The sequence below is a fragment of the Epinephelus moara genome, chromosome 16, assembly GCF_006386435.1.
Source record: "Epinephelus moara isolate mb chromosome 16, YSFRI_EMoa_1.0, whole genome shotgun sequence".
NCBI classification, from domain to species: Eukaryota; Metazoa; Chordata; class Actinopteri; order Perciformes; family Serranidae; genus Epinephelus; species Epinephelus moara.
Genome location: NC_065521.1, coordinates 22767743 through 22781357, shown reverse-complemented (window position 1 = coordinate 22781357; position 13615 = coordinate 22767743). Strand labels below are relative to the sequence as shown.

The 13615-nt window shown below is 38.4% G+C and overlaps 2 protein-coding genes across 2 annotated transcripts in view; both read left to right on the top strand.

The window, feature by feature from the left end:
* Positions 1-3563, top strand: part of tmem201 (transmembrane protein 201) — a 17973-nt gene extending 14410 nt beyond the window's left edge. Inside the window, exon 11 of the mRNA XM_050063943.1 lies at positions 864-3563. Within this exon, the coding sequence (XP_049919900.1) occupies positions 864-961 (98 nt within the window). The 3' untranslated portion in view covers positions 962-3563. The remainder of the gene's footprint in view (positions 1-863) is intronic.
* A 9717-nt stretch (positions 3564-13280) lies between these two features.
* pik3cd (phosphatidylinositol-4,5-bisphosphate 3-kinase, catalytic subunit delta) overlaps positions 13281-13615 on the top strand; it is a 33366-nt gene continuing 33031 nt past the window's right edge. Inside the window, exon 1 of the mRNA XM_050063937.1 lies at positions 13281-13577. The gene's annotated coding sequence lies outside the window, so the exon portion shown is untranslated. The remainder of the gene's footprint in view (positions 13578-13615) is intronic.

Sequence of the window (13615 nt, the reverse complement as noted above, 5' to 3'; positions counted from 1 at the left end):
ATAAAAATTAATATAAAATACAGGCACATAGAAGAACATGAAATGATGGTTAGCCCAGATTGTCCTGGGGAAAAAAACCAAGATATAGCATGTGTATGTAGCCTTTATAATGACTGTGATATGAGCTTAAAAGTAAAGGCAGTAAAAATACCCCAAAAACGCCTAGGGCCCATAGGGTTAAGGGTATCTCTTTACTTGGTTCAGTTTGGCTTTCCCTCAATCCTGACCAGTCCCCTGGTCCCTGCCGCTTAAAACACCCCCACTACATGATGCTGCCACCATCATGCTTCACCAATGGGACGGTATCGGGCAGGTGATGATCGATGCCTGAGTTCCTCCAGAAATTACACTGATTGAAGCCATGTAGTCCAGACACAGTTCATCAGACCTGAGAATCTTGTTTCTCACAGTCTGAGAGTCCTTTTGTTGCTTGTGTGTGTGTGTGTGTGTGTGTGTGTCTTTTGCTGAGGAGAGGCCTCCGTCTGGCCACTCTGCCATAAATCCTGGAGTGTTGCTGTAATGTTTGTCCTTCCTGAAGTTTGTCCTATCTCTAAACAGGATCTCTGTTGCTCAGCCAGACTGACTCCTGGGTTCTTGGTCACCTCTCTTGCCAAGGCCATCCTCCCCCAGTTGCTAAGTTTGGCCCATCGGCCAACTCTAAGAAGAGTCTTGGTTGTACAAATGCCTTCCATATAAGAATTATGGAGGCCACTGTGCTTTTTGGGAACCTTCAATGCAGCAGAATTTTCTATAACCTTCACTGGATCTGTGCCTGTACACAAAATAGAAAACCTTCATGCCACATTGATGATGCATGATGACAATAATATGATATTAATTTGCCTTCTCTGTGGCATCTCCAGGTTTCGTCAAGAGTCTTATCTGGCCGGGGCTTCTGTTGGTGAGCCTGACGTCCAACCTGTTCTTCGCCGGCCTCTACATGTACAACAACTGGAGATGAACTGCCGATGAGTCTGCTGCTGTTCTCTTGTGACCTGCACAGTGGGTCGGGCTCGGCCTGTGACAGCCCTGTGGTGTCTGTGGACCTGGAGGTTACTCAGCAATGCCAGAAAACATCACATTTCTGGCAGCTACTTATCGCTTGCTGGTGCTTAGTGAAAATACAGATGTCAGCTGACAGATTTTCAACAGCATACCTCCCATTTGATTGGAGTTACAAGGAAATTGTGGTTTTCTTTGCGATTTGTGATTCACTGCTTATATTTTTTATTTTCTTTTGATCTGGCCTTGTTTTGGTCCGTCACTGCTCCTCTTACATGAATGCAGGTGCATGTGTCATTGATTTAAAACGCTCCATTTTTGCACTGATGCTGCAAAATGTGCAATAAACATGTACTGTTGAGTTGATGCTGCTTAGACACAGAGGGTCACGTCTTAACCTACTTATACTGATGGTGATGAGTGCATCACCTCTCCTAACTGAATAATACTTACGTGATTCTACAATAGCCAAAAATTAAACATTAAGCAGCATGTAACGCTCGTGGCATATAGTTGGAGTTTTCGCATTTTGGAAATTTGTACAAATTTTCACTTTGTGATGTCATAATTTCACAGCACATGTTTGCTATTGTCTTTCTACGTATATTCAACTGGGAAAGACTGGTGTGTCAAACTCTCCTGTAATGTTGTTGTGTCATACAGTTTACAGTCAACATTTTTAATATTATGGTCATTTATATCTCATACCAAAGTGACACAAGTCAGTCACTCACTACAGAAATGGTTCTCTTACACCAAACCGTTTCTTTTCCATTATCTCTTACAGATATCCTGTATCCTGTAAGTGGAGAAAATTCCTATGGTCAAGTGCAATGATAATTGTATTTAATTTGCAACCTATAAAATGAAATCACATTTACATGATGATTGCTTAAGAATGGCACAGCGATTTACTCCTACAGTAACTAGGGCTGGGCAATACAGAAAAAATCAAGTCATGATTTTTTTTTTTGACCAGATACCTCTATTGATATTGTGACAATATTTGAGTTTTGACCATTGGTGCTTTCATGAAATATTTACAGATTTATGATAAATAATCATCAGTAATGTTGACATGATGACTGAGTGGATAAAGACAAAAAAAGAGAGCAGCTAGAAGTTCAGAGAATTACACAATTTTGTCCAAATGTCCATTATCTAGTCTCATCACAGTATTGATGTAATATTTATATATTGCCCAGCCCTACTCCTAACTGAGCTGTGAACTGATTTTTTCAGAACTTCTCTCATAACTTATTAAACATCTACATATTGAATTTGAATTAATTTGCTTGCTTGTTTGTTTTTTTCTTCTGAAATTTAAGAATTTGTCCGCTTTTTGTGTTTGGTCGTGTTGTGTTTTGACTATGCGTTTGAAATCGTTCTATTAGAAATGAAGATCACAGATGTTTGATTATTGTGCGTGCGTGTATTTTGAACATGATTTACATAATGCTGTAAATTTCGGACATGTGTAAGATGTGTATAAACAGGTTAGTTTGCTTCTTATGTAAAAACTAATGGGTGTTTATTTTCACATGAGTATTGTGTTGTTGAATGACCGTGCACTTGAGTTTTAACAGGAATCATTTTGTCCTCTTTGAAGAATTACTGGCTTATGTTGTTTTCTCAGACACTTGATGCTAGTTTCAATTTGTGCTAATTCAGTGGTTTGTCTGATGTTAAATTGAGCCAAAGTTATAATTAATGAAACTAGTGAGAAATTAAGTTTCTGAGAAAACTAAATCTTGCTACTGAAAGGCATGAAAATGACTGGGAATTGTCTAAACTATGATTAGACAACCTTAGGAAACACTTTATTTGGATAGTCTGCCAAGTTCACACAGTGTTTGTAACATGTCAACAGCTTATTAGTTGAGATTCTGGTATTATATATTCACTCAATCTGCTCAGCACAGGTTGAGTGAACAGTTCAACTAAATTCTTCTGCAAATATGTAGTGAATTGTTGCATATACTCTATAGATAAACATTTACAGAATAAAGTGAAGCAGATGAATTTTTAAATTGAAATGTTACAAGTGCTCTCTAAACTATCCAACTAAAGTGTCAACCTTATTATAAATATAGTTTTTGAAAGGTATTGTAACCTTTCACCGTACTGTGTACAGACTTGTGCATTTGTACTTGATGTGTAACTTGGTGTGTGTTTATTTCTTCTCTGAAAAAGGCTCTTTCACTGAAAGATCACGTACAGGTTGAAATGTAAATCAACCATTTTGAATTTTCCTGAATGAGACAAACCTAATTTTTCAGTCAAATGAAATTATTTTTGAATTTGTATTTAAAGTGTAAATGGAAGTATATTGTGCTGTTTTTCTCTGGACTTCACATTATGTTAAATCAAAGGTCGTTCATTTCAAACTAAGACAAGAAGTATTAATTTATGTTCTCTCACTAAAGGTGTGAAGGGTTGTTATTTCACTGTGTTCGGCAATGCAAGTGCTCGTCTGCAACAGCTGTGTGGTCTGTGTGAATGTACGGAACAACATTGGCTTGTTTCATGTGGACCCATACTTTTTTAATAAAGTTTTTTTTTTCCTAATTATTGTAATTATGTGTTAAGTATCTACTCTTTATTCATGTACCTAAATGTGTTGATACATCCCAGTTGCTCTACAATATTGTCATTGTATGTTTCTGAAAACCACAGATATGCTACATTTGTATGTTTCTTGTGTATGATGTAGTTCAGATTACATGTATTATGAGCTGAGTTTCTCACCAGGAGGAGGAGGACGTGATGACAGATGGCGTGACACCTGGGTGAGACGCCTACCAGGCAGCAGACAGTCGCAGAGTACTGTTCGAGAACAACAAAAGTGAGTGTTTTGTAACGAGAGTTTGGGACATGTTGAGCGACCAAACCATTGATTATTGTGCCTACACCTAACCACTCATTGATGCATAATTGTCACAACACATGAACAACAATCAGCCAAAACATTAAAACCACTGGTTGGTGAAGTGAATAACATTGATCATCTTGTTCCAATGCAATGTTCTAATGGGAAACCTTGGGTCCAGGCATTCATGAGGACGCCACCTGACGTGCTCCACCCATCTACACGTGTAGACTGAGAACCCCCCCTTCATGGCAACAGCACTCCCTCATGGCAGTGAGCCCCCAGCAGGACAGTGCACTATGCCACACCACAAATACTGTTCAGGAATGGCCCGAGGAACGTAGAATTCAAGGTGTCAAACTGGTCTCCAGATCCCAATCTGATCGAGCATCTGTGGGATGTGCTGGTACCCCACCTCACAACCTACAGGATCTGCCGCAAACACCACAGGATGCCCCCAGAGGTCCTGTGTCCATGCCTCAAGAAGTCATAACTAAGTCCAAGCAGTCCCCACTGTGAATTGGGGGTATATCTGGGGTACCAGCACATCACCCAAATACTGAATTGGATAGGGATGTTGGGAATTTGGAGGCCATGTCAACAACTTGAGCTCTTTGTCCCATCCCTCTGGCCATTCCTGAGCAGTTTGTGCAGTGTGGCATGGTGAATTGTCCTGCTGGGGGGGGGGGCACTGCCATCAGGGAGTGTTGTTGCCTTGATCAAGCGTACTTGTTTGCACCGGTGTTTGCGTGGGTGGAGCACATCAAGTAGCATCCACATGAATGCCAGCACCCAAGGTTTCCCAACAGAACATTGCACTGTAACAAGATGATCAATGTTATTCCCTTCACCTGCCAGTGGTTTTAATGTTTTGGCTGATCAGTGTATAGTGTCACCATATCTACTGCTTTTAAAACATAGTATTGTAACATATCTATGGTTCGTAGAAACATACACCGTCATTTATTCTGATGATTTAGTTGGATATTAATAGATAACACGCATCAAATAGAGTAATGCTCTGAAATCACAAACGTTTTTCCCTCTACACTTTTGTTTAGTCTTGTGATGAGTACCTTTGTTGAGCATTTCAGTCTTTCAGTAAACTGAAAGTTTGCATCACTGAGCGTACACCCAAGCCTTGAGGGAAGTCAGGCACCTAAAACGTTGCCATAGCAATGACAGACTGAGTTTGACACAGCTGATGAGAGAGAAACTGTAAGTGCATTGCTGACAAAACAGTCAAGGACAAATATAAGGCCTCTGTGGATTGGGGTAAATGACACAATTATTAAGTTTAAAACAAAACTGTAGAGGAGCACTCACATTTTGTCACAGATTTAGTCCCACAAAACTTTGATTTTACCAAACTCAACACAGTTCAGGTATTTTATGAACTTTGAAATTAGGAAATGTTTGTAATTGTCTGTAAAAGTGGTCACATGACATATTGACATAAAATAATCAGAGTCATTATACAGTATAAATTTAATCTGACTAATCAAGTAAAGTAGGTAGACAACTAAAAGACTAAGAGCTGTCTGTTATTCCTTCTGACAATATTATTTAGGTCTGACAGCATTTAAATCTTTGGTGATTATGTGACAGTCATATGTCCAGCCTCTCTAAATTGCTTATTCATAAGTTCCCACATCATTCCAGCTTTTGTTAATGACCTCCATTAATTAACAGATGGTGTGTGAAGGTATGAAATAGGAGCACTTAAAATTTAGTTTTTCTGTTCAAAATTTTGAAATGGCAGTCTTCTTATGCCATCACAGGTCAGCTATGTTTCATAACTTATGTCCTTTACTGAACCCTGAGCTGAACTCCTCCGCTTTTATGCTCTTACTCGGTGCTTCTGTTCTAAATAAGTTGCCACTTACTTCCTCATAAGTACTTGTTTGTTTGATTAGAGCCTTCCCTTCTGTGTTACCTTCAGAGAAGCTTGTTTGTCAGAATAATAGACCTTTTGCAATCAGTCATTTTGACATGTTATAGAACGGAAAGCACGGGTGTCTTTAATACTTAGAGGGGGCGCTGGTGTTGTGCAAGCTGGCTCACTGGAAGAGCTTACTGGGACACCTAATGGAACCGAGCCATCATAAATGTCATTAATTTCAAAAACTCAGCTTTGGCTGAATGATATTAGGGTAATTTGGAAAAAAAATGTTATGATAAAACTCGATACTCACAAAGAAAAAACAAAACAAAATTATCTCTGTGATGTTGTCTCACATACGCCTAGGATCCTTTTTAGAATATGTTTCCTCATTAATATTTCTAGCCTTGACTCGTGTCTGAAACCTGAGAGGAAATTTCTCAAATATGAATTTTTCTAAAGCTAACCTTTTCAGCTGGTGTCTTTTATTACAGCCAGTCTGAAAAGTCTCCCTCTATACTGTTCAAACAGTCTTTGGAACTGTGGCCTCCAGTTTTCTCTGTGCTGTATCATTCTACTCTTGAAATAATTAGTGGTGCTACCATCTTTAAGGAAGACTAAGAGGAAGCAAGGTTCAAAGGACAAAGGGTGTTATACATCCTCTTGAAGCAAATTTGTGATGTAACTATACTATATATATAAAATTGTCTAAGCTTCAGTCTCCCATTTATGGAGGATGTTTTAGTTGTTATTTAAGCCTTCATATTACATCTGATACAGTTCAGAGTGGTGTTAGGAAATAAACATCTCAGAATAAGCACATATGAAAGTCTAAGGTGATTTAATTTTAGCTCTTTATGCTGCTGTTTTTTCCGCCTAGATCTTACTTCTCTTTTTGACATGATGGGCCATGCTGATTAACCACCTTCAAAATGTGGTGTATCAATGGCACATTGTTTACCTGCTGGCCTACAGACAGAACGTTCTGAGTCAACATGGGCAGTTTCTCATCCTCTGTGGAGTTCCTCAGGGATCCATGCTAGGTGCCATTTTTTTCTCTCTCTTTGCAACACACTTCCTCTTTGTCAGATCATTCAGAAGTACTGCTTGTATTTCTTTGCACTGTTAATGGCATGATGTTATATCTCATTCTTTAACCAAACTCAGTGTAATTTAAAGACCCTTGGGATTGCCTCAAAAGTTGGATGGCTGTTCTGTCTATCAACAAATAATCTTTTCATCTTTCAGTCTGACAAGACATTCAGCTAGCAGTCAGGTACAGTTTCCTCCAACTGAGGGTCATTTTCGAGCCCTTCCTTTTATGTCAACATCAGATGAAAGTTATTTTTGGCGCAAAGCAATAGTTGGATTTTTTGGGGGAGATTTGAGGAAATAAGTGCATCCGCTTTCATGCTGAGTCAGATGAGAAGGTTAATTTCACACTCATATCTGTCATGGAGCTAAAACCAGCATCCAGTTAGCTCAGCTTAAACAGGAAAGCTTAACAGCAAGCTTGGCTTTTGCATGAGGTAACGAAATCAACCCACCAACACCTCTAAAACACACAAAAAAACACACTTTATATCTCATTTGTTGAATCCATACAAAAACCAACATGTAGAAATGAATTTTTGTACATTTTTCAGTTACCACTAGTGTTGGGAAGGTTACATTTGAAATGAAATAGGTTACAGACTACTAGTTACCCTTTTAACTATTTGAATTACTTCATCAAAGTAACTTAATACATTTTTGATTGCTTTTAGAAGAAATGCTTTAAACTTTGCAATAATGCTGAAAAGTCCTAAAAACATAAGTGTATATGTTGTCATTCAGAAATGTGCCAAAAAAAGACATTCCTACATGTTGAAAAGATGCAAAGCAAAGAACGAATGTTATATTCTACATAGTTCCCGAAAGTATATATTTAGATGTAACCCTTTTGTAATCACCAACATGCGGGTTAGTAACTGACATTAAATTGCATTTTCTTTCTCAGTAACTGTAACTGATTACAAATACAGTATCTCACATAAGTGAGTACACCCCTCCCATTTTTGCAAATATTTCATTATATCTTTTCATGGGACAACACTATAGAAATGACACTTTGATATAACTTAAAGTAGTCAGTGTACAGCTTGTATAGTAGTATAGATTTACCTTCCTCTGAAAATTACTCAAAACACAAACATCAACATCTAAACAGCTGGCAACAGTGAGTACACCCCACAGTGAACATGTTCAAATTGTGCCTAAAGTGTCAATATTTTGTGTGCCAACCATTATTATCTAGCACTGCCTTAACCCTTTTGGGCATGGAATTCACCAGAGCTCACAGGTTGCTTCAGGAATCCTCTCCCACTCCTCCATGATGACATCATGGAGCAGATGGATGTGAAGACACCTTGCGCTACCCCACCTTCAGCTTGAGGATGCCCCACAGGTGCACAGGTGAGTTTAGGGCTGGATACATACTTGACCAGTCCATCACCTTTACCTTCAGCTTCCTCAGCAAGGCAGTTGGTGGTGGTGTGTTTTGGGTCATTATCTGTCACCTTTATGATTTGTTGTTACTGTTGCATACTTCATTTTTTGGCATTGTGTTTGCTGTTATTTTACTTGTTAATATAATCTTTTGTATCTATTTTGTATTAGATCAGCATCTCTTTTTCTTGGGAATTTTCTTCAAAATGACAACACTGTTATATTGCACAACACACCGTGAGAGAAAGGAGAGGAATAACAAATAGAAGAATGTGCATTTTTAAGAAAAAAGAAGAAATAGAGCGCAATTTTCTAAGTCTAAGTGAAGGTACCCCTCTCAGCCCCCCCACAGCACTGCGGGTAAGCCTAAAGACAGTAAACAGGTCACGCATCTGAGGATCACATGACATACCTAATAATGTGTTTGCTTATTGTCAGGGTAAATATATTGTCTTAAATATTTGGTGTTTTCGTGCACTGAGAAAGTTAGTGATTCTGGTGATGGCTGTGTTTCTGTGTTTTTTAAATTTAGTTATAACTGCAGTTTCATTAAATCCCAGCAGAAATGATCTGACCTCTGTGACCCCTCTGAACACAGTACTGTGGCTCCAGAGTTCCTATTAAAGCAGGTGGAGTTGAAGCTTTTGTCCGACACAGCTGACAAAAGCTTCGACTTTTGTTTACTGGCAGGGTTTTATAGTTGAAAATAGCTCAGCGACTGGCGGGTTGAAAGCAGGTTGAAACTTTCAGTCTGTCAGTCAGCCAGCCAAAAGTTTCTCTTCTGTACAATCACTTCCTGTTTTTTACCAGAGCTACTAGACCACCAAGACTCCGAGCGCACATGAAGGATTAGCACCTGCAAACCAAACTGACAAATATGTTTTTATTTACCTGTGATGTCTCTCGCTAAGACGCAGCCTGGCCTAGATATCAGGTCAAAGAATGAGGTACTTTGTGCATCAAATAGCGCAGAGGGAATATTTGTAATGTCATGCTGATGATGTTGGCCCCTGCATTTCCCCTTTTACGGTAGTACTACTGTGGTTTGCGCTCCACTTCCAGGGTGTTGACATTGCTCACTGTTTGCTGCAAAACTAAAATCCTCTCTGGTCTTATAGTTACCTGATGGTAATATGAAAAAGGAAGGCAGGTTTCCCATTGAGGAGTTTCATTTTGATTACAGACATCCACTTCTTTAAAAACTCCTGATTAATAAAGGGCATAAAAGTAAAGTTCAGTGTGTGTAAATAGGAACGTTGGGGGCCGTCTGAACATTTAACTCACAAAGCATTTTGTCATTTTACTGGTTTTATTTAGGAAGTAGTTAAAATTTTCACCAAAAAAGGTATATTTATTTATTTATTTTACAAATATACATTTTTGAATTCATCAACTCTTATATGCACCTGCATGTAACGTTCATTTAACATCAGATATATCATTTTCTTCCGTCTCTTTTATGATGGGTTACCTATATTAGTGCACATAAACAAGTCATTGCACAGTTTAACCTCCTTTTATTGAAATATATAAATAAATAGTCAGGGGGCTGGACTTTCACAAGTGATACCATAGTACCTGGAAATAAACCTAACCACCATCTGACTTACAAGAATTTTGAAAACCAGGAGCCACCTCGGGTCTATTTGTGTGGCGACAGTGCGTTAGACGTCTAAAGCTCTCATTGGTGTCCCTGAGAAATTAGAGAAGCCTTTTTAATATCACAATGAACATCAGAGAGACTAAAACGCTGCAACAAACAATTATTTTCATATTTTTTTCTTTTATCTGACCAACAGTCCCAAACCCAGTGGAAGAATCTAACACAGTATATTTACTTAAGTACTGTTATTACAATTTGAGGTACTTGTATTTTACATGAGTCTTTCTATTTGATGCCACTTTGTACTTCTATTCCACTACATTTCAGAGGGAAACATTTTTCTTTTTACTCCTTTACATTTATTTATTTATCATCTATTAGATAATTTACAGATAAAGATTTTACATAAAGCATCTGATGAGCTTATAAAATATTTATTATTATTTTAGATCTGTTTGTGATACATCTATAAAATAGACTTTAAAAAAAAAAAAAAAAAAAATGCTTCGCCTAGAGAAAATACAGCAGTAAAATGCAGCTTACATATGACATACATATGTCTCAGTAATAATAATCCAAAATGTATTATATGATAGTATAACACATCACAGGGACCGTTTCTCTGAATTGTTTGTGCTTTTGATACTTCAGCTGCATTTTGCCATAACAGACTACTTCTGCATTTTTACTGTGGTTGCATTTTCGAACATGACCTTTACTTGTGTGAGGGAGATGATGATGATTATTATTATTATTATGAGTGATTAATATTATTATCATTGTCATTATCATTATTAATGTAATGTAATGTTGTAGTAGTAGTATAGCCATTATTATTGGGCTAATATTATCATTATCATTGTCATTATTATTAGTAGTAATGTTGTAGTAGTAATAATAGTAGTAGTTGTAGTATAGCCATTATTATTATTAGGCTAATCTTATTATTATTATCATTATTATTAGTGGTGATAGTAGTTGTAGTAGTAGTATAGCCATTATTATTGGGCTAATATTATCATTATTGTCATTATTATTATTAATCGTAGCTGTAGTAGTAGTAGTTGTTGTTGTTGTATAGCCATTATTATTAGGCTAATATCATTATCATTTTTATTATTAGTGGTAGTAGTACTAGTAGTGATAGTCATAGTGGTAGTATAGACATTATTATAATTAGGCTAATATTATCATTATCAGCATCATTATTATTATCATTATTAGTGGAAGAAGTACAAAACCAAAAACCAGTGAAGTTGGCACGTTGTGTAAACCGTAAATAAAAACAGAATACAATGATTTGCAAATCCTTTTCAACCTATATCAATTGAATTACACTGCAAAGACAAGTTACTTAATGTTCGAACAGGTAAACTTTGTAATTTTTTGCAAATATTAGCTCATTTGGAATTTGATGCCTGCAACATGTTTCAAAAAAGCTGGCACAAGTGGCAAAAAAGACTGAGAAAGTTGAGGAATGCTCATCAAACACTTATTTGGAACATCCCACAGGTGAACGGGCTAATTGGGAACAGGTGGGTGCCATGATTGGGTATAAAAGCAGCTTCCCTGAAATGCTCAGTCATTCACAAACAAGGATGGGGCGAGGGTCACCACTTAGTGAACAAATGCGTGAGCTGATTGTCGAACAGTTTAAGAACAACATTCCTCAACGAGCTATTGCAAGAAATTTAGGGATTTCATCATCTACGGTCCGTAATATCGTCAAAAGGTTCAGAGAATCTGGAGAAATCACTGCACGTAAGCGACAAGGCCGAAAACCAACATTGAATGCCCGTGACCTTCGATCCCTCAGGCGGTACTGCATCAAAAACCGACATCAGTGTGTAAAGGACATCACCACATGGGCTCAGGAACACTTCAGAAAACCACTGTCAGTAACTACAGTTCGTCGCTACATCTGCAAGTGCAAGTTAAAACTCTACAATGCAAAGCGAAAGCCATTCATCAACAGCACCCAGAAACGCCGCCGGCTTCGCTGGGCCCGAGCTCATCTAAGATGGACTGATGCAAAGTGGAAAAGTGTTCTGTGGTCTGACGAGTCCACATTTCAAATTGTTTTTGGAAACTGTGGACGTCGTGTCCTCCGGACCAAAGAGGAAAAGAACCATCCGGACTGTTATAGGCGCAAAGTTCAAAAGCCAGCATCTGTGATGGTATGGGGGTGTATTAGTGCCCAAGGCATGGGCAACTTACACATATGTGAAGGCACCATTAATGCTGAAAGGTACATACAGGTTTTGGAGCAACATATGTTGCCATCCAAGCAACGTCTTTTTCATGGACGCCCCTGCTTATTTCAGCAAGACAATGCCAAGCCACATTCTGCACGTGTTACAACAGCATGGCTCCATAGTAAAAGAGTGCGGGTACTAGACTGGCCTGCCTGTAGTCCAGACCTGTCTCCCATTGAAAATGTGTGGCGCATTATGAAGCGTAAAATACGACAACGGAGACCCCGGACTGTTGAACAACTTAAGCTGTACATCAAGCAAGAATGGGAAAGAGTTCCACCTGAAAAGCTTCAAAAATTGGTCTCCTCAGTTCCCAAACGTTTACTGAGTGTCGTTAAAAGGAAAGGCGATGTAACACAGTGGTAAAAAGGCCCCTGTGCCAACTTTTTTGCAATGTGTTGCTGCCTTTAAATTCTAAGTTAATGATTATTTGCAAAAAAAAAATAAAGTTTCTCAGTTTGAACATTAAACATCTTGTCTTTGCAGTGTATTCAATTGAATATAAGTTGAAAAGGATTTGCAAATCATTGTATTCTGTTTTTATCTACGATTTACATAACGTGCCAACTTCACTGGTTTTGGTTTTGTAGTAGTAGTAGTAGTAGTAGTTGTTTTTGTTTGTGTTGTTGTACTACTAGCAGTAGCAGTAGGCTATAAGTAGTATTTTTATTTATTTATTTATTTATTTATTTATTTATTTATTGTGGTACTTTAACTGACAGGATCTGAATACTTCCTCCACTGTGGTCCAAAATTCAAAGAAAGGCTATTCAGTTAACTACCACATTAAAAGCAGTGCTTATGAGTCGTTTGCTTAAATTGTTGAACTTTGTGAGGAATTATTTAATTTCTTAATTTATTAATTTAAAAAATGACTGATAAACTAAAATATAAAAGCAGCTCATCTTCACATTGAGAGGCTTGAACTGACAAATATTTGACTTTAAAAATGACTGAAAAGGCAATAATCAAACTAGTTTCCAGGTTTTTTTTCTGTCAGTTAACTAATGGAGTGGTTGTCTAAATGTGTGTTTAGACCATAGACTGTATGGTTTAGACAGAAAAGAACAAGTAAGCCCATATAAGGAGCGGAGGGCGGAAGTTACAGAGAGGCAGAGCTGCACTTTCACTTGGCGCGTACAGAAGTTTTGTTGGACGGTCCCTTGGCCCGCAGGGAGCAGAGAGGCAGAGCGCAGCCGCTCAGTCTCAGTCAGTCAGGCTCAGCGCAGCAACATCACACCATGAATGACGGCGCACCGGACCGGAGCAGGCACACACACACACTCCTCCGTCTCACATGAGCCGTGTGCTGGCGAATCCTCCGTTTGAGCTGGCTTTTCAACACGTCACATTGCTCCAACTTCACGGATACATCCGCAGTCCTCAGCCGCCTGAGCGAGACATGTCTCCGTGATGTTACAGCCTCCATCTTCGCTGGGATAAAACCATGAAGAGATGACCGGCTTGTAGAGCTGACAGGTTGGTGTCTGCGCTAACAGGTTGGCAAGGCTTTGCTA